The sequence below is a fragment of the Esox lucius genome, chromosome 8 (assembly GCF_011004845.1).
Source record: "Esox lucius isolate fEsoLuc1 chromosome 8, fEsoLuc1.pri, whole genome shotgun sequence".
Lineage (NCBI taxonomy): Eukaryota > Metazoa > Chordata > Actinopteri > Esociformes > Esocidae > Esox > Esox lucius.
The window spans coordinates 28226880-28247747 of record NC_047576.1 but is presented as its reverse complement, the minus strand read 5'-3'; the positions used below and the strand labels follow the sequence as shown (position 1 = coordinate 28247747).

The 20868-nt window shown below is 40.9% G+C and overlaps 2 protein-coding genes across 15 annotated transcripts in view; one reads left to right on the top strand and one right to left on the bottom strand.

The window, feature by feature from the left end:
* The window catches only part of sgip1a (SH3GL interacting endocytic adaptor 1a), a 98391-nt gene that overhangs the window by 44076 nt on the left and 33447 nt on the right, over positions 1-20868 (top strand). The window lies entirely within an intron of this gene.
* On the bottom strand, positions 1337-10595 carry LOC117594792. 2 transcript variants are annotated; one of them, XM_034293688.1, is made up of 11 exons: positions 10355-10595; positions 10169-10218; positions 8066-8158; positions 7549-7713; positions 5642-5718; positions 5404-5540; positions 5159-5252; positions 3703-4026; positions 3240-3408; positions 3016-3137; positions 1337-2072 (listed from the first exon to the last, which is right to left on the bottom strand). In XM_034293688.1, exons 3-11 carry the CDS (start codon positions 8148-8150, stop codon positions 1758-1760), a joined length of 1488 nt encoding a protein of 495 aa, XP_034149579.1. In that variant the 5' UTR covers positions 8151-8158; positions 10169-10218; positions 10355-10595; the 3' UTR covers positions 1337-1757. The 2 variants fall into 2 exon arrangements, with proteins under 2 accessions (XP_034149579.1, XP_034149578.1); XM_034293687.1 differs by lacking the exons at positions 10169-10218; positions 10355-10595 and adding an exon at positions 9361-9417.

The following is a 20868-nucleotide window of genomic DNA, read 5'->3' as shown; positions in this document are numbered from 1 at the left end:
ATGTATCTCCATGGGTATCTATCAGTGTTAATGTATCTCCAGGTGTATCTATCAGTGTTAATGTGTCACCAGGTGTATCCATCTGTGTTAATGTGTCACCAGGTGTATCTATCAGTGTTAATGTGTCACCAGGTGTATCCATCAGTGATAATGTGTCACCTGGTGTATTCATCAGTGTTAATGTGTCACCAGGTGTATCCATCAGTGTTAATGTGTCACCTGGTGTATCCATCAGTGTTAATGTGTCACCTGGTGTATTCATCAGTGTTAATGTGTCACCAGTTGTATTCATCAGTGTCAATGTGTCACCTGGTGTATCTATCAGTGTTAATGTGTCACCTGGTGTATCCATCATTGTTAATGTGTCACCAGTTGTATCTATCAGTGTTAATGTATCTCCAGGTGTATCTATCAGTGTTAATGTGTCACCAGGTGTATCCATCTGTGTTAATGTGTCACCTGGTGTATCCATCAGTGTTAATGTGTCACCAGTTGTATTAATCAGTGTTAATGTGTCACCTGGTGTATCTATCAGTGTTAATGTGTCACCTGGTGTATCCATCATTGTTAATGTGTCACCAGGTGTATCCATCAGTGTTAATGTGTCACCTGGTGTATCCATCAGTGTTAATGTGTCACCAGTTGTATTAATCAGTGTTAATGTGTCACCTGGTGTATCCATCAGTGTTAATGTGTCACCTGGTGTATCCATCAGTGTTAATGTGTCACCAGTTGTATTAATCAGTGTTAATGTGTCACCAGGTGTATCTACACAGCAAATTTCAAAGTGTTAAATCAAAACTCACAGTGTTGAAATTAACACTTTTTCGGAGTTTATATAGGTCCACACTAAATAGAGTTAAAATAACACTTTAAATAGAGTTACTTTTTTTTACACTTGCTTAGTGTAAAAACAACACTATAAGTGTTCACCGTTAACACCATTAGTGTTTCACCCCCCTCATTTAAACCAAGTTAGTGTTGAAATGACACTAGGTGTGTCAATATCTCAACACCAAGAGATTTATTTCCACACTTAGTGTTCATACAAACCCTGCTTAAGTGTAATTGGTATTTTGACTAAAAAAAACATGTGCAATGTGCATTCAATTAAATAAGTCAAAACGCTGTATCAGTTTGACATTTTATTTTCAACAACAGATTAAACAATTACACCAACACAAAGGAAGGTACAATATACTCCCCATCATCTTACCCATATACACACTGCAGATCAAAAGGCCTGTAGAACTTCAAGCTCTTGGCTTTTACAAGGTCACCCAACTCACAGTATCTCTCTACTTTAAATGCATGATAATGTTCTGAAAATCTTTCTGTGAAAAGTTTGTCGACAATAAAATACACAGTGCTGTCAATGAAGAGTATTTTTCGAATCTGATTGAAAACAGGAATTTCATTCTCAGTCTCTCTCCTGGAAAAGGTAACATTCTCAATGAGAGCAACTTGGGGATCACTTTCTCCAACAAACAAAGAACTTGGCTGATTATTATAAACATTTTGAGGCGACTGTTCACCTGAAGACAAATCAAAAGCGGGATTGCCATCAACAGCATGAAAACGGATCAAATGCTTTCGAAACCCAGAATAGGAGCAAAACTGCCGACTACAGCCATCTTGCGCACACAACAACTTAAACTTTAACGAAGGATAGAAACTGTGTGTGACTCTTAAATGAGCTATCAAAGAGTGGCTGTTTCCATGCAAAATTTTACAGATGAAACACTTCAACATTTAAACTAATTTAAAAGCTTTGCACGCAGTTCCCTTACTCTGGGAGACTCACTTGAAAGACCAACGTCTATGTTGTAAACTGTGGTCTGCAGGAAGGTAAAGAAGTTGACCAGGGCTTCCTCGTAGGACAAGTTGAAGACATAGTGAACTTTGAAAAGTTCATCAAAGGCACTTAAGGAGCTGGTTCCAGAGCAAGGGATAAGACGCTTGTCCACAACAACGTAAAAGTGATCGATCCTGCCCTTGATCCTTCCTGATCCCAGTAGAAATGGCTGGTGGCCCTCCCTCCCACTGAGATGGCCTTCAATACTGGTGCAGGACTGAAAAAAATTAGATTAAACAAACAGGGGAAAAAAACTAATTACAATGTGAAATAATAAATGCATTAAACATGCTACTGTTAACTTCCTCACATTTAAATGAACTAAAATAGAATTAAAATCAATAAAATAAAATATCTGACACACCTTAACCCAATATGTGCCTGACAAAACCAGTTACTTTGTGTATTACAATGAAAGGATAAACATTAAAAGAACACCCCCCACCACCAACAACATTTTTGTATCAGCCAAACCAAGCTATGTGACTGACTTACTTCATTAGAACAAAGAGTTGTAAATGGAAATTCGAGAGCTGTAGGTCAATATAATGCAAGTGAATGAATGCAATCAGTTAGAGATTTTAAAAGGTACATTTAGACTGTCACATTATGCAAGCAATTTTCAATCCTGGTCCTGACCAACAACTCTGCACATGTTGCATGTCTCAATTATTATACTAACCTGTTTCAGATCTTCACCTCATTAGGTAAGAGCTACATACACTAGACTGAAGGGTTAGTTCACTCAAAAATGAAAATGTCATTTACACACACTCAGCTTGTTCCAAACCGGTTTACATTTCTTTGTACTGCTGAACACAAAGGAAGATATTTTGAAGAAAGTTTGTAAACAGGCCACTTTGGGCAGCCATTGACTTCCACAATAGGAAAAGAACAGTATTATGACAGTCAATGGCTGCCCAAAGTGGCTAGTTTCTTCAAACTTTCTTCAAAATATCTTTGTGTTCAGCAGTAGAAAAATGTATACAGGTTTGGAACAACCTGAGGGTGACATTTTTGGGTGAGCTAACCTATTCTTATGCGTGTCAGGACAGAGAGACAAAATGTGCAGAGGCTTCAGTCCCCAAAGACAATTAATGAAAACCACTGCATTTTAGGGTTTATAACCCAAATCTTTGAAACAGCATTGTGAGTTTTACCTTATGAAAATGCACAAGTCTGTCAATTGCCTCTGTTGGACTGATCTTAGTCTTCTTCCTCCCTGGTGGAGGAGGCAGAAGATGCAACAGCAGCAGGACAGATGACATGTCACTGTCCCAATCTGAATGAGTAGATTGGGGTAATAAAAAAAAGCCTTAGTGCTCACAATAGCAAGAAACCAAAGCAAATATTAAATTATAACATCCTCACAAATCATGCCAACCATTTTCAGATCCTTGTCCACCAGCAGCATTGAGAAGACACCGAATTTCTGCTGTTGAAGTAAGAGACTTGGCTTCATTGATGATCTTTTGCTTGAATGCAGTCTCCCACCTCTTAAGAAACTTGTTGGATGTTTCAGCATTGAACAGCAGAGCAAAGTCCTGATTTATCTAATGACAAAGCATATTAACAAGATTTCTGAGAGGTTACTTGGGACTTTTGTTTTATCCTTTACCACTAAAATAGATAGTGTGCATGTTTTGATAGACTTTGAAAGAATTCAAGTAAATACACATTCATGATTTCTTAGTCTATCACTATGTCTGAAAGGCATGTACGAGCAAGAGTGATAAATATATGAACAAATAACTCAAAGTAGCAATTATGTTAAAGATTAAACAAAACCAGGCATTTCTAAAATACACTTAAAACAATCTTTGAAAAGTGGAATAAAAGTTATTTACCAATCCTTTTACATCCAAATATCTTGGGAAAACATCAAGGACGTCAGCTGATCGGTCAGGATTATGGACCAGTTCTTGTCTATGCTTAAAAGTTTCCTTCATCTTCTGCATTACTTCAGTTTCATCAGCTGTGTGGACAAGGAAAGAAATTGCCTCTCTGCATGCATCTCCTTCAAGTTGTTGCACATCATCTATCCTCCTTCGTCGACTTGGTCCTCCACTTTCAGACATCTCTAAGCGAACACGTTTTGGATTTTTCCTCGACAAAGTTTTAAGGCGCCAGGAGATGAACCCCGTTCCCTTTTCCGGATCGTAGAAATGCTCCTGTCAAAAAAGACGAGAACACTAATCTGAACAAATTATGTCATTATGTTATATACAATTTATAATAATAGACACAAGACAGACTTGTTCCCAGTGCATGTTGGACTCCGGCAGGGCTGCCCTTTGTCACCGGTTCTGTTTGTAATTTTTATGGACAGAATTTCTAGGCGCAGCCAGGGGCCGGAGGGTGTCAGGTTTGGGGACCACACGATTTCGTCTCTGCTCTTTGCAGATGATGTTGTCGTGTTGGCCCCTTCTAACCAGGACCTTCAGCATGCACTGGGACTGTTTGCAGCCGAGTGTGAAGCGGTGGGGATGAAAATCAGTACCTCCAAATCCGAGGCCATGGTCCTCAGTCGGAAAAGGGTGGCTTGCCCACTTCAGGTTGGTGGAGAGTGCCTGCCTCAAGTGGAGGAGTTTAAGTATCTAGGGGTCTTGTTCACGAGTGAGGGAAGGATGGAACGGGAGATTGACAGACGGATCGGTGCAGCTTCTGCAGTAATGCAGTCGATGTATCGGTCTGTCGTGGTGAAGAAAGAGCTGAGCCGCAAGGCGAAGCTCTCGATTTACCAGTCAATCTACGTTCCTACTCTCACCTATGGTCATGAGCTTTGGGTCATGACCGAAAGGACAAGATCCCGGATACAGGCGGCCGAAATGAGTTTTCTCCGCAGGGTGGCTGGGCGATCCCTTAGAGATAGGGTGAGAAGCTCGGTCACCCGGGAGGAGCTCAGAGTAGAGCCGCTGCTCCTCCACATCGAGAGGGGTCAGCTGAGGTGGCTTGGGCATCTTTTTCGGATGCCTCCGGAACGCCTTCCTGGGAAGGTGTTCCGGTCCCGTCCCACCGGGAGGAGACCCCGGGGAAGACCTAGGACACGCTGGAGGGACTATGTCTCCCGGCTGGCCTGGGAACGCCTCGGTGTCCCCCCGGAAGAGCTAGAGGAAGTGTCTGGGGAGAGGGAAGTCTGGGCATCCCTGCTTAGACTGCTGCCCCCGCGACCCGGCCCCGGATAAGCGGAAGAAGATGGATGGATGGATGGATGGACACTTCTATAACATGCCACAAAAAAAGGAGCATATAACATGTCAAACTAAATTGTAATTCAAGTACATCAATACAAACGATTCTTACATAGCCCTTTGCTGAAAATGGGTCTTTCAGGCTAGGAAAGAGAGAAATAATGCCCAAAGCATAAGTTTCCCGCTGTTTGCGGGTGGGGATCCTCCTGCAATTTAAAAAAAAATATTATATATATATATATATATATATATATATATATATATATATATATATAGAGATAGTCATGGTCAACAGTCTTGTTTTCTACATCAATTGACAGCTGTGTGTTTTATTGCATTTGTGCTTTAAAGTCTTACCCATGAATTTCTGTCATGTGACTGACAACAATATTAACAAGCTGACGTCTGGTGCTGTGCTTTAAAGTTTTTGTTGTCTGGTATTCTTCAAGCACTTCCTCACCACCAGATTTTTTTTCCAGTGCATCTTGGACAGTCTGATTAAACATTGACCACAATACAGTTGAACACATGAAGACTAATAAAATGGTGAAAATATAGGGAAAAGTTAACCATAAGGAAAAACATGCATACATACCCGTTTTGCCTTTTCAGCGTCTATGTTAAAACTGTTGCTGACCATTGCTGTTTGATTTTCCACTGCGCTCTCGGGCTCTTCATGGTCAGTTGAAGAGAGTGAAAGAGTGTCATTTTCCATCACAAATAAAAATTAAAGGGTTAGTTTAACAAAAATTTTTAAATGTCATAATTACTCACCCACATTACTTTAAACATCCATTTATCTTCGGAAAGGCAGATAGTTTGGCCAAAAATTATATTAAACCCATGATTTACTCACCCTCACCGTTTGAGATGCAATAATTTTTCAGACGAACACAATTTCAATTATTTTTGAAAATGTCTTAGATCTTTCAGTGATTATAATGAGAAGTTATGGGATCCACCTCCTTTAAGTCCCAAAAATTTGCTTGCATCCTTCACAAAGGTAATCCATCCGGCTCCAGGGGGATAAACGAAGGCCTTCCGAGGGTAATCCGTGCGGTTTTGTTGTAAAAATATACATATTTAAAACTTTATAAAGCAAAATAACTGGCTTCCGGTAACTGTTCACGGAAGCTGGATCCTGGAGTATGACGTAGGACGTAGCGTAGGAAGCGTTGTGACGTGGAACAAACAGAGTTTTTATTTTTTTATTGAACATATATTAATGTACAAACAATATGGCAATAACAATGGTTCTTATCTTTAAAACATACAAAACAGGTGCAGGTATTGAACAGAGTTTTATTTTGTTCGTTTCACGTCACAACGCTTCCTACGCTACGTCCTACTCCAGGACCCATCTCCTGTGAACGTCCGTCAACAACTACCGGAAGCCAGTTATTTCCCTTTATAAAGTTTTAAATATGTCTATTTGTATTTTTACGACAAAACCGCACAGATTACCCTTGGAAGGCCTTCATTTATCCCCCTGGAGCCGGATGGAATACTTTTGGGAAGGAAGCATTTAAATTTTTGGGACTTGGAGGTGGCCCCTTATAACTTCTTATAACCACTGAAAGATCCAAGATTTTTTTTTTAAATAACTGAAGATGTGTTCATCTGAAAAATGATTGACATATGTATCTCAAACGGCATGAGGATGAGTAAATGTTTTGGCCGAACTATCCATTTAAGATATTTCTGATGGAATCAGAGCTTTCTGAAACATCCATAGGCAGCTACATAATTGCAACTTTCAAGGCCCAGTGCTGTGCTGCCCTTTACTAATTAGATGGCGTAATGGAAAGCCATGGGAGAGATATTGTTGAATAAAGTAGTTGCCCACTGAAAGTATTCTAGTCACTTTATAACATTAAAGTTGAACCACTGGAGTCACACTGACTATTTTAATGTCTTTACTACCTTTCTGTGCCTTGAAAGTGGTAATTACGTTGCTGCACATTATCTCTGATTTCATCAAAAATCTCTTAATTTGTGTTCTGAAGATAAACAAAGGTCTTACGGGTTTGGAATAACATGAGGGTGAGTAATTAATGACATTTAAATTTTTGGGTGAACTAACCCTTAAAAATAAAAATTGTAAAGATAAAGATACACCCTTGTAAGTTCTCATTCTGCTATATCTAACTGCACTATATATAACTATACCAGAACCTTTTGTCCACTTATTCATCACTGGATCTCAAACTCATGTTCCCCGTTTTATATATTAACCCAAACAAATCAGTGACAATATTCAATAAACTGCTAAAAACTCATAAGTGAACACTTAATTGTATCCTGCTAATGTTGTAGCCTGGACTATTTTCGACAATGTTTGCATGATTAGCACCTCTCATGTTACTGCCGACTCGTGATGAATCCCTTGTTGTATTAGTGTCTGTTAAAGGTAAATGCGTTTCTGACCCACATGCATTTTGTCCCCAGGATATTTACACTGGAGTCCTCGAAAGTATGTCTCAAGGGTTATTACAGACTTACCCTCAGACAAACCGGCAGAAATATTTTCTTCCGGACATCTTACAGTTAGGCATAAATGTGGACTGCCTTCGATCAATTCATGGAAGATGTCCTCTTCCACATTGGTGTCGGTGTCATCAAAGACTTGAAGAGCTGCAGTTCTGGCTAAGCCAAATTTGCCCTTAACTGAAAAGTAATTTTAACAACAGCATAAACAAATATAAATAAAGTTTTGTTAGTCACCATGCACTAAGAATAAACAATAATTTTGTTAATTACACTTGTTTATGTTCATAAAAAAGTAAACATTTTCTAATACATTATAAAAATCAAAAGTTGTAGGCCTATCTGTTAACATAAATGCACTTTGAACTTAAACAAAGGTTATATTTTTAATAACTAATACTAAAATTAGTTGCATTAATGTTTCAACAAATTAGACCATATTGTAAACTGTTAACATAAACAAGCCCTGTGTACTTGAGTCGGCTTATACTATAAGCATATTTCTGTATGACTACATTTCTAAGCTTCTTACCTTCATTGAGAAAATCTTGGAACGTAGAATCGCTGAGATATTTCACAAATTTCTTTACACCTTGATACTGAACTTTAACCAGCATGATGAAAGCTGTTGGTCAAGAAAAAAAATATATAAAGAAAAACAACAGAAAGACAAGTATAATCACAATAATTTATTTATGGTAATCAGAGATGGGGACAAGTCACACATGGTCAAGTCCAAGCAAGTCTCAAGTCTTAACCATCAAGTCTCGAGTCAAGTCTCAAGTCACAGTTCAGATAAATCAAGCAAGTCAAGGGTTCACCCTAAGCAAGTCAAGTCGAGTCCTTATAAGTTTCAAGTCAAGTCAAGTCACAGTACTAAAGAGATGAACACACACACACACTGTCCTCTGATTCTGACGTGCGCTCGCTGCGAAGCTCGATTTCAAAATCAAATATTTTTCTCCTCCGCGGTACAATGTTTTGGGGGGACGAAGCGGATGGATCTTGAATCAGCCTAAACGGGTTGTATTCGCTATAACAACCGCCTCGCTATACCTTATCCAGCTTATTACATGGCTACCTACCAAATAAATCAATAATTTTACACAAAATATTGATTTCAAAAGGAATTTATTGATTTAAAAACGATTGTATTGCTTCCTCTAAAGAAAATAGTCCGTTCCGTCTCTGGTTAGAATCCTGCTGCGGCCATAGCAACGCGCTGTTTTTCATGGCAACGGTCTGTTATCAAGAAATAACACGCATTCTGCACTGGAATTCAGCCAATCCATGTAATAAGGGCTAATAATAATAACCTTGTAAACTAATTAGTGTGACTGAAAAACTGCCTAATATGTAATTACGCTGTAATTATTCTTGTCTGTATGAGTAAAAAAAAAAAACTCTTCGAAATATTTAGGTGCTAGTAATCACATCGGCGCCTCCATTTTAGCCTTTCATGCAGTAAAGTTAACTGTTATGGTGTAAGCACAATGCTTTTTAGTTTCCATGCGGAGTTCACAAACACTTGAAAATGCGCACATTTAATACAGACATTATAGCCTACGTGTAATAATATACATGCCCGCTCATTTTAAGATGCCCATCAACATAAAAATTCAGGCTATGCCACTGTTATAGTCAAATTCCCTTACATCTATTTACCAGACGTATTCAGTAATGATAATGGTCACATTTCTAACAAGAAAAAAAAAAACATATGCAACCACGGCCAAATTATGACAAACAAAAGATTAATTCATTACATTAGTAACTTAATCGTTATAGATCTTAGTGAAACTGAATATAAAAAGATGACTTTCTTACCTTCCCTTCTGGTTCTTAAAATTACGAATGAAATTTGACGTTGTTGCATATTTTGCATCTGGCAAACCTGTTTTTATTCACACGGTCCAGTTCAAAGTCCTTGTATCCAAACGATACTTTTTGTGGAGCTCGATTAACGTTACTGTCTGCCATGTTTGGCGCGGTTTGAATTGTGCAGCGTTAAAGGCACATACGCTGATTAGTGGTGCTGATGTCACAACAGATATATTAATTTTATTGCTGTTTGTTTATTATAAGTTCAAGTCATTGTCGAGTCTTCCACTTCAAGTCAAGTCTCAAGTAATTTGTTCTCAAGTCAAAGTCAAGTCATTTTCATACTTTAATCAAGCAAGTCACAAGTCCTGAAAATTGTCAAGTCATCAAGTCATGTGACTCGAGTCCCCCATGTCTGATGGTAATACACTAACGTCACAACACAACATAGATTCACAAAATACATACATATTATTAGCTTGATGTAATCCAAACCTTTAGAATCCATTATTTGCAAGAAAAAGATCCAAACGCAGGGCTTAATACACAAATACAGTGATCTAAAGCTTGATCGTAAACGTCAAACTCCACATTCGTTATGATTCAAAAATTCCGCCCTCAAGAAGGGTTACGACAGGTTACTATGGTTACGGCAGTGATATCAAATTGGGTGGATGCTGTTATTTGCCTCATTAAACACTTAAGTTAACGTTAAGCTAAATCACAGACTATATCCTGTTATCTTTTACAGATTCTAAGATATAAGAAAACTTATTCAAAACTGCTAACTAAAATTAACTTTTGTGACTCTTACCTCAGTTTGCCAGCGAACTAGCAAAACGGCCGCGAGATCCTATCGATGGTCTGTCGTCGTACATGAGAGGAAATAAAGTTGGCACTCAGGCAATGTTGATAAACGTACTACTAACATTATTCTGAATTGTGAGAAACATTTAACATGAAAATTGGTAATAACTTAAGTGGTTATTAAAAATTATACCGGTTTGAACTCTCCTCTCCTCGTGATCATCCGCCATTAATCAAAAAGGAAACGATGTGCAAGAACCGGAAATCAGATCAACTCATCACCAGTGTCAATTATGTCAACTCGCTGTAATTACGCTGACTCCGACCACTGATTCACTCTGGAAGTGTTGATGCCACTCAAATCAACACCAGAATCAACACTTTTTAACTCAGAAAAATTAACACCATAAAAACAACTCTAAACTACACTGGATATTTTGCTGTGTATCAGTGTTAATGTGTCACCTGGTGTATCCATCATTGTTAATGTGTCACCAGGTGTATCCATCAGTGTTAATGTGTCACCTGGTGTATCCATCAGTGTTAATGTGTCACCAGTTGTATTAATCAGTGTTAATGTGTCACCTGGTGTATCCATCAGTGTTAATGTGTCACCTGGTGTATCCATCAGTGTTAATGTGTCACCTGGTGTATCCATCAGTGTTAATGTGTCACCAGTTGTATTAATCAGTGTTAATGTGTCACCTGGTGTATCCATCAGTGTTAATGTGTCACCAGGTGTATCCATCAGTGTTAATGTGTCACCTGGTGTATCCATCAGTGTTAATGTGTCACCAGTTGTATTAATCAGTGTTAATGTGTCACCTGGTGTATCCATCAGTGTTAATGTGTCACCTGGTGTATCCATCAGTGTTAATGTGTCACCAGTTGTATTAATCAGTGTTAATGTGTCACCAGGTGTATCTATCAGTGATGCCAGGAAAAGTGATATGCAATTTATTGAGTAGCCATTTGATTTTGCTTCCATTTGAAGGTGCAGCCTGTGTCAAACTATTTGTGTAACTGCTAATTTAATGTGATGGCGTTTGCAGCGTTTGCTATGTTTGTGCCATTGCCATAGCTGGTTAGGCAACATTTGCAGTTGCAGTGTTAACTCAAACTCACATTGAACCTACAGCACCCGCAAGAAAAACTATTATGGACGTATGATTTAACGATGCCCGTTGCCTCGTGTGAAGCACATATCATTCACCTTTTTTGGAGCTGAAAATAACTTAAGTTGGTGATATAGATATTGTACATGTCAATATCGCAATTTCAATTGTACTTTGATTAGTTGTGCAGCCCTACCTACTGTATGTGAGTGCTGTGTTTTCAAGTCTAGTTAATAGATTTCTTTCCATTATAAATGCTAGCAGGCTTCAAATACTATTTATCTGACCTTTATATTACCTGTACTTATAATTACCTCTGTTAATCTGTGCTGTGCATTTGGGTTATGAGGGTTTCCCCCCGATCAAATATCAGATATAATAACCATATACTGGTGTAACAATGGTCAAAATATTAAAAAAAAAAAACTTAGACAAATAATGATTATCCATTTCCTAATTCATTTTGAATAATGAATTATTCAACCAGAGAATATATAGGTTTGATTAGAAAATATTTTTCATTATTCTTTTTGTTCCTATTTAAAACTCTTCTTGCATGTGTATTTAAATCATTCTTTGAAATCGGCATATTTGTTAGCTTGTTTACTGTATTTCTATTGAACGTTTACTCCTTATTCTTTGCATTGAGCACTATTTATAATGCAAATCCCTAGCTGCTGGTCCATCAGGAGAGGTCATCTTCTTCATTAGACCAAAGCGAGTAACATGAAGTGTAGTTGTTGGGCAGAAAGTTTATTGTGGACGGATGGTTTGTGTTTGTTCAGTTCACAGTCAATTTGAAGCAGGGACAGCCTCCTAAAAAGGGCTGGAGCCTCTCCTCTCTAGTCCTCGTTTACTCCAACTAAGTAAATCTGCCAGCAAGTCTCTTATATACTACAAAGGGAAGACTCCCTATGTTTCCATCCTTTTCTGTCTGTGGTGAATCTGCTGATGGAGCTCAGGCAAGATCTGCTGCAAATTACATTTTATTTAAATGGACGGATATATATGTGGGTGGGGAAAAGAAAAGGATTTCTGCTTCTGGGTTTCTCTCTCTGATTGATTTGGCGACTCATTGTGGTAGTAGAAGGATGTGGCTGGAGTATTTGGGGTTCAATCTGGAGAGGATTAACGGGCCAAATTAAAACCATGCCCTGGTGCTAACCCATCCATCAGTCAATTCAGTTTATTCTAAAACACAGATGTCAACTAACATTGAAGCGTTCTAAAAGGAAAATGCTTGGTTCGTTGTTTGTTGAGTAGGGAGTCTTCTGACTAAAGTGGTGGGCCTTGGCACCCAGAATACTGATGGTTTTCATTCTAGCCCTCTAACCAGGGCCTTATTTAGACCAGGGATTGCAGGAAAATGCACTAACAATGACTACCAGGCAGAATAGAACACAAGCAGTACCAGTCTCAGGTGAGGAGCCCTGGTCTAAAGTTTGAGACACTATTTGCCAACAAACCAGTTATTGTAAACAGCCAAAGTAGGATTTATTTTTGATAAATGCGAGTTGCATGGAAGCGCATGTAATAGGAAGCCTTGGGAATTTACAGATGGATTGTTCTCACATCAAGGCATCCTGGAACACTTTGTCCACACACTTCTGGCCGTCATGACCCACTTTCCATAGCAAAATAATCTGTCTTATCAAAGCGTGCATCCACTCAGCTCAACTGACAAATCCTGTGTTGCATGTCATCGTGTGTGTTCCAGAGCTCTGTGTATATACACCAGTCAGCCATAACATTATGACCACTGACAGGTGACGGGAATAACACTGATTGTCTCGTCATCAGGGCAACTGTCATTGGGTGAGATATATTAGGCAGCAAGTGAACATTCTGTCCTCAAAGTTGATGTGTTAGATGCAACCTTTGACAAGGGCCAAATTGTGATGGCTAGACAACTGGGTCAGATCATCTCCAAAACTGCAGCCCTTGTGGGGTGTTCCTGGTCAGTACCTATCAAAAGGGGTCCAAAGAAGGAAAAGCGGGGTACCGGTGACAGGGTCAAGCCAGCGGAGGCAGTGTGATTCTTTGGGCAATGTTCTGCTGTGAAACCTTGGGTCCTGTCATTCATGTAGATGTTACTTTGACACGTACCACCTACCTAAGCATTGTTGCAGACCATGTGCACCCTTTAATGGCAACATTATTCTCTGATGGCATTGGCCTCTTTCAGCAAGATAATGCGCCCTGCCACAAAGCAAAAAAGGTTCAGGAATGGTTTGAGGAACACAGCGAGTTTAAGGGGTTGAGTTGGCCTCCAAATTCCCCAGATCTCAATCCAGTTGAGCGTCTGTGGGATGTGCTGGACAAACAGGTCTGATCCATGGAGGCCCCACCTCGCAACTTACAGGACTTAAAGGATCTGTTGCTAACGTCTTGGTGCCAGATACCACAGCACAGAGGTCTAGTGGAGTCCATGACTTGACAGGTCAGGGCTGTTTTGGCGTCAGGTGGTCATAATGTTATGGCTGATCGGAGCATACAGTGGGGATAACAAGTATTTGATACACTGCCGATTTTGCAGGTTTTCCTACTTACAAAGCATGTAGAGGTCTGTAATTTATATCATAGGTACACTTCAACTGTGAGAGACAGAATCTAAAACAAAAATCCAGAAAATCAAATTGTTAGATTTTTTTAAATAATTAATTAGCATTTTATTGCATGACATAAGTATTTGATCACCCACCATCCAGTAAGAATTCCAGCTCTCACAGACCTGTTAGTTTTTCTTTAAGAAGCCCTCCTGTTCTCCACTCATTTCCTGTATTAACTGCACCTGTTTGAACTCGTTACCTATATAAAAGACACCTGACCATACACTCAATCAAACGGACTCCAACCTCTCCACAATGGTCAAGACCAGAGAGCTGTGTAAGGACATCAGGGATACAATTGTAGACCTGCACAAGGCTGGGATGGGCTACAGAACAATAGGCAAGCAGCTTGGTGAGAAGGCAACAAGTTCAAGATTAAGGTCAATCTCCCTTGTTCTGGGGCTCCATGCAAGATCTCACCTCGTGGGGCATCAGTGATCATGAGGAAGGTGAGGGATCAGGCCAGAACTATACGGCAGGACCTGGTCAATGACCTGAAGAGAGCTGGGACTACAGTCTCAAAGAAAACCATTAGTAACACACTACGCCGTCATGGATTAAAATCCTGCAGCGCACGCAAGGTCCCCCTGCTCAAGCCAGCGCATGTCCAGGCCCGTCTGAAGTTTGCCAATGACCATCTGAATGATACAGAGGAGGAATGGGAGAAGGTCCTGTGGTCTGATGATACAAAAATAGAGCTTTTTGGTCTAAACTCCACTCCGTGTTTGGAGGAAGAAGAAGGATGAGTACAACCCCAAGAACACTATCCCAACCAGGAAGCATGGAGGTGGAAACATCATTCTTTGGGGATGCTTTTCTGCTAAGGGGACAGGACGACTGCACTGTATTGAGGGGAGAATGGATGGGGCCATGTATCGCGTGATCTTGGCCAACAACGTCCTTCCCTCAGTAAGAGCTTGGAAGATGGGTCGTGTCTGGGTCTTCCAGCATGACAATGACCCGAAACACACAGCCAGGGCAACTAAGGAGTGGCTCCGTAAGAAGCATATCAAGGTCCTGGAGTGGCCTAGCCAGTCTCCAGACCTGAAACCAATAGGAAATCTTTAGAGGGAGCTGAAAGTACGTATTGCCCAGCGACAGCCCCGAAACCTGAAGGATCTGGAGAATGTCTGTATGGAGGAGTGAGCCAAAATCCCTGCTGCAGTGTGTGCAAACCTGGTCAAGAACTACAGGAAATGTATGATCTCTGTAATTGCAAACAAAGGTTTCGGTACCAAATATTGTCATGCTGATTAATTACTTAAAAATCATGCAATGTGATTTTCTGGATTTTTTTACAGACTTTAAAAAATGACAGACTTGCAAAATCGGCAGTGTAACAAATACTTGTTCTCCCCACTGTATATACAGTATGTCACAAAAGTGACATAAGTGCTGCTGGCACTGGGGAGCTACAGTTCATTGAGTGAACCATGAATGCCAACATGTACTCACTTTTGTAGGGCTGTACTCATTTTTGTTGCCAGCGGTTTAGACATTATTGGCTGTGTATTGAGTTATTTTGGGAGGACAGCAAATGTACACTGTTATGCAAGCTGTACACTCACTACTTCACATTGTAGCAAAGTGTCATTTCTTCAGAGCTGTCACATGAAAAGATAAAATCAAATATTTACAAAAATGTGAGGGGTGTACTCATTTTTGTGAGATACTGTACGTACACGTGTGCAATAAGTGTCTTTCCATAGCTAACCTTACATAGAAAGTGTTAAACACCTGAGTTCCAATAATTTTGTTTTCATGGTAAAAGGAAGCTGAGGGAGAGGAGGAGTTTCTCTCTAAGACCTGGAACCATCCAGTGGATGCAAATGCTACCAATGGGTGGCCCTTCTCGTTGGCGTAGAAGAACAAACCTGGTCCAATGTTTTTAATGGACAACAAAGCTGGGTTGAAGAGCTCTCTGAAAACGGAAGGTTTTTGTTTTGTGGGGAGCCTGTCATGGGTGACCTGTAGCTGACAGTGCAGCCTACTGGACTATAGAGTATGAGGCACTCACACTGTGGCTGGGCTGTTGGCCTGTGTCCAGTGGCCATTTTACTGTCTTTGTAGATGTGAGTCAGCACTTCCTGAGAAGGGTTTGTTCTGTCTTTCTCATATTACCCAAATTACTTTATTGGCATGAAGTTAGAGTTGTAACAGGGAGAGACACAGAACGGAAAGAGAGGTTGCGTTCAGGGTCCTTGTCGGCGGTTCGTTAACAAAACTAGAATGGTGAGGCAGAAATCCAACTTACAAGCAAACCCCTTTTATGGGGAAGCGGCTTTGTCTTTAGGGCGGCCTCCCGTTGGTGGTTTGGTAGGAATGGGTGCTAGGGCTTGTAGCTTGGGATCCTGGCCATCTTGCAGCCCTGTCTGCTTTATCTCCTGTTCTGCTACTGGCCTCCACCCCGAGATGTTCCCTGGGAGGCCCTAAAAGGTCCCAGGGGGACACAAGTATGTAGATCCGGGGCTGGCCCAGCCAGTAGCTTCCGGAATCTTCCGGAGAGTACCACTTGTTTCTGTTGGAGGCGTTGGTGCAAAGCTGAAGTGTGGGGTCGGGGCACGTTTGCGCCACAGAATATACATTTTGCCTTAAGTGTACTCTTGGTGTCTGTTTCTCTCTCTCTCTGTTCCTAAGTCTCTCTGTGTCTCTGTCCCTGTGCCTCTCGGTCTCTTTCGCTTTTGCTCTTACTGGGTCTTTCTGTCTCAGGCTGTGTTGCTCTGTTTCTGTGCATTACAACAGACCGATATCAAGCTCCAGTCTTCTTACTTCCTGCGTATCCTTTCCTCCTCTGCCATCTGGTCTTCTTTAAAGACAGAGTTCAAATGAAACAGCATGTGTACTGATCTCATTTTGAATCACAGCTCACAAAAAAGAGAAATGCGCTCTGTGTGTGCCTGGTTCTACCTGATTCTGCACTTGCTTGTGTGTATTGGTTTGACCGCACATTTGTTTGTGTACAGAACCACATGTTCCGTCTGCTGTAGCTCTCTCCTCCATCCTCACAGGGATGACTCATAATAACACTCAGGCCATTTTAAGCCTCCCTGCCAACCTTTATATCCATCTTTCCCCAATCCCTCGTCGACCGTTAGAGTAAGACACCGCAACCTTATTTCTTAGCCTGGCAATTTGATTGTTTTATTTTTTTACTGTTTCGTCTGATAAGATCCCCCAGCTTTTATCCTGTTATCAGCTGATTCACCATGTCTACAGGGTCGTTCAGAAAATTCAGGCCTCTTAATTTTCTCCACGTTGTTACAGATTCATTTCTTATAGATTTTTTCATTTTTTGCGTTTAGTCTAGACTAGGGCTGCAACGGTACACATATTCATAACCGTACCGTACGGGGTGCTATTCACGGTTCCGAATACATGAAAAATTTAATACATTTAAAATAAATAAATAGCTACTCTATGTTGAAATGAATCTCTTCAATAAATCAGATTGATATGAATATATTCTGTATATAGTTATTCTGATTAAATAAGAAGCATGTCGTAATTAATGTAGGCATTTTCTTTTACTTTTCAAACTTATTGAGCCTAATGCAGAACACAGCTAGATCTACAATGGCGATGATGAATCAACGTTGCAAAGTCCTCCAGCTTCATTTAAATCTCCAGTTTGGCAGCATTTTTACTTCCCAGTGGACTACACAAAGGATAGGCAGAGAATTGTTGATAAAATATTAACTGCTCGACAAAAGTTACATACGCCGCTGCTAACACTTTTGCCAATCTTTTGCCAATTAAATTAGCCAATAAACTAAAACTGATCTTTAATAAGTAAACATTTTCCCCCTCTGTACCAAAATGTACCGTACCATGACCCTCAAACCACAATACGTACCATACCGTGGGTTAGGTGTACCGACGCACCCCTAGTCTAATCACAATCCACTGTTCTTCACATATATTCAAATGAAGGCCACTGTTCCAGGGCCGCCACAAGACAAAATCATGCAACCCTTAAAACCGTGGTGGATACATCAAGGGCCGCATGTATGGCTACCAGGGCGACATCTGCGGCCCGTGGACCTTGCAATGAAGAACACCACATTACAGCATAATAAGCAATATAAGAACATTTAAATATATATATATATATATGCTTTTCCAATTTATTGCACAAATTGGCCCTCAATCTTCAGGTCTTCCCAGATATGTTAAATGGGATTCAAAATTGTACTTTGGCTGGGCCACTCAAAGACATTCACAGACTTGTCCTGAAGCCACTCCAGCAGTCCTGAAGCCACTCCAGCATAATAGGCTATGTGCAGTGGGTACTCCTGAAAAATCTTCACTTCACTCTTTGTATTTTGTTAATTTATCTTCCTCAATCCTAACCAGTCTCCCAGACCCTGAGAAGCATCCCCATAGCATGATGCTCCATCCACCATGCTCCACCATAGGGATGATGCTAATTAGGAACCTTGTTTTCACCAGAGTTGGCGCTTGGCTTTCAGGCCTAATAGTATGATTTAGTTCTCATTAGAGAGATGGCATTTCATATGCCTATTACTCAGGAGAGGATTCCACCTAGATACTGTACCATAAAGGCCTGATTGATGTTACTGCAGAGATGGTTGTTCTTCTGGCAGGTTCTTCCATCTCTAAGGCCTTTCTTCCCCAGTTACAAAGTTTGGGAGGACGGACAGTTTTAGGACGAGTCGGTTCCTACCTTCTTCCATTTCACAATGATGATGCACACTGGATGATGCACACTGGTGCTCCTGGTTACTTTCAAAGCTATATCTTCTTTTTTTTTTTATATCCTTCCCCAAATATTTACCTCAAAACAAATATATCACAGAGGTATATAAAGAGTTCTTTCCCATACCCAAAAATAATATTTTTGAATATATTTAAATAAAACAGAAACATATTTAAAGATATTGGTTGAATATATTTATCATACATAAATAAATAAAATCCAATTAAGTATGTGAATAGTGTCCTCCACTCTGTATGCACAGAAGCAGCAGTCTCCCCTCAATGCTGTGTGAAGAGCCCTCCTGGCATCAAGACTGAGTCTGGTTCAGTGAGGATAAAGAGCCTCTCCAGCCTCTCCCTGTTTAAACCAGCTTGTACAACAGTTCTTGCTTCGTCTGCCCAGAGAGTGTAGATCACTCTGAATAGGCCTAGTCACGGCTAGGGGAAGTGTGTGTGTGTGTGTGTGTGTGTGTGTGCTTTCAGATCTTAGCTATTTTGATAATCCTCCAACACAGTAGGGAGTCCCTGGTCTGTTGTAGTCTTTGGAGTGTCTGAAAGAGACAGTCAACGTCTCCAGACTGCAGTTAAATCCAGACACGCACAGGCATAAAGACATTGAAGCACACAACACTCACACGGTAGGATCCACATTCTGGAACACTGACCCATGCAGTTGAGACACACAGATACAGAACGTTAAAGACCCTAATCAGCAACAGTGTCATGTGTCAAGGCATAGCCATCAAATGTCATGGTATAGCCATCAAATGTCATGGTATAGCCGTCAAATGTCATGGCCTAGCCGTCAAATATCATGGCCTAGCCGTCAAATGTCATGGCCTAGCCGTCAAATGTCATGGCCTAGCCGTCAAATGTCATGGCCTAGCCGTCAAATGTCATGGCCTAGCCGTCAAATGTCATGGCCTAGCCGTCAAATGTCATGGCCTAGCCGTCAAATGTCATGGCCTAGCCGTCAAATGTCATGGCATAGCCGTCAAATGTCATGGCATAGCCGGGGTAAACTGAAGAACTCAGAGCACTGGATCGAGTCAGTGGCCCAGATGCCATCATCTTCCCTTTGCCCTCCAACTGCCCTCTTCCCATTCCTGTGATCAGTGGTCATATGGGGCTCCTGCTCTTGTACCAGTGGCCAGTCCCTTTTTTCCTCTCCTGAGTCTTTAGGAGAAACCTCTAACTGCATTAACATTTCCACTAGCTTCTTCTTATGGAAGCCACTAAGTCATTAAATAGCATCCACAACCAGAATATTGTTAACCAGGCCATTTCTAGGGAGGCTGTGAAAGGTCACTACTTTCAGGGTGGGGTTTTGTGGAGTCAGTAATACTATTAATGTGATGCTTCCCATGTGTGTGACCAGAGTGTGTTCAACTCCACAGCGAAGTTTGTGAGCCGGGTCAACGTTTTAATGTGTTACTGGGTCTAGGAGAAGGCTTGCCGGGAGAAGGCCTGCCTGGTGCGAGATCAGTTTCGCATTTGGGTTGTGACCGGTACCCACAGAACCAGAGCCCTCCACTCAGGACAGTATGAGGCAATGATACCTACCCACCCATATGCCTGCAGTGTAATAAGACAGAGACAGGAGAAGTACTAACAGACACCCGGAAGGACAGAGACAGTTAGTCATAGCAGCTGACTGGTAAAGGTTGGGGGGTGCTGATCAGATCTTCACAAAGCAGTGCTGACATACAGATACAGTAGCTAGACAGAGACCAACACTATCTGAAGGAAGTTGAGACAGACAGACAGACGGGCATAGAGGCATATTTGAACTGGTGCAGGAGATTGCAGGTTGTTAGGTCTTCTCCCCCTCATGCTGTTGATTATTCATTCATAGACTTGTTAATTCATGAGCTACGCTACTGGTGTTGAATTGAGACACTAGTCGATAGGGTAGGGATAGATATCGTGTGTGGCTGTGTGCCGTATGTGTATGCGTAGGTTTAACCATGCCTGCGTGTGTGAAGTCTGCGTGAAGACACACTCCAGGGCTCTGGGCTCCCCAGTGCATGTCATTGCAGTTGGAGAGGTGGAGGCGCAAGACGATGGACTGAGAGAAACATGAGAGAATGATAAGGTTGGAATATCGGGAGCAGAAATGCAGGGAGATAACTGGGCATTTGTTTTGGGTAAGAATGGATTGGAGAATTCTGCAAATTGATGATCTGCTCTAGTTAAAAAAGGCTAAAGTTATTATGACAGGAAGCTGCGTGAAAGGCGAATTTCAGTTTCTTTGGTCATTTTAGATA

Coding starts and splice junctions, on each gene's coding strand:
- LOC117594792 (XM_034293687.1), bottom strand. CDS start 9,409: ATGCAACAACGTCAAATTTCATTCGTAATTTTAAGAACCAGAAGGGAA. Junction 5,253..5,403: donor CACATGACAGAAATTCATGG/GTAAGACTTTAA, acceptor TTTAAATTGCAG/GAGGATCCCCACCCGCAAAC. Junction 3,409..3,702: donor ATTTGGATGTAAAAGGATTG/GTAAATAACTTT, acceptor CTTTGTCATTAG/ATAAATCAGGACTTTGCTCT.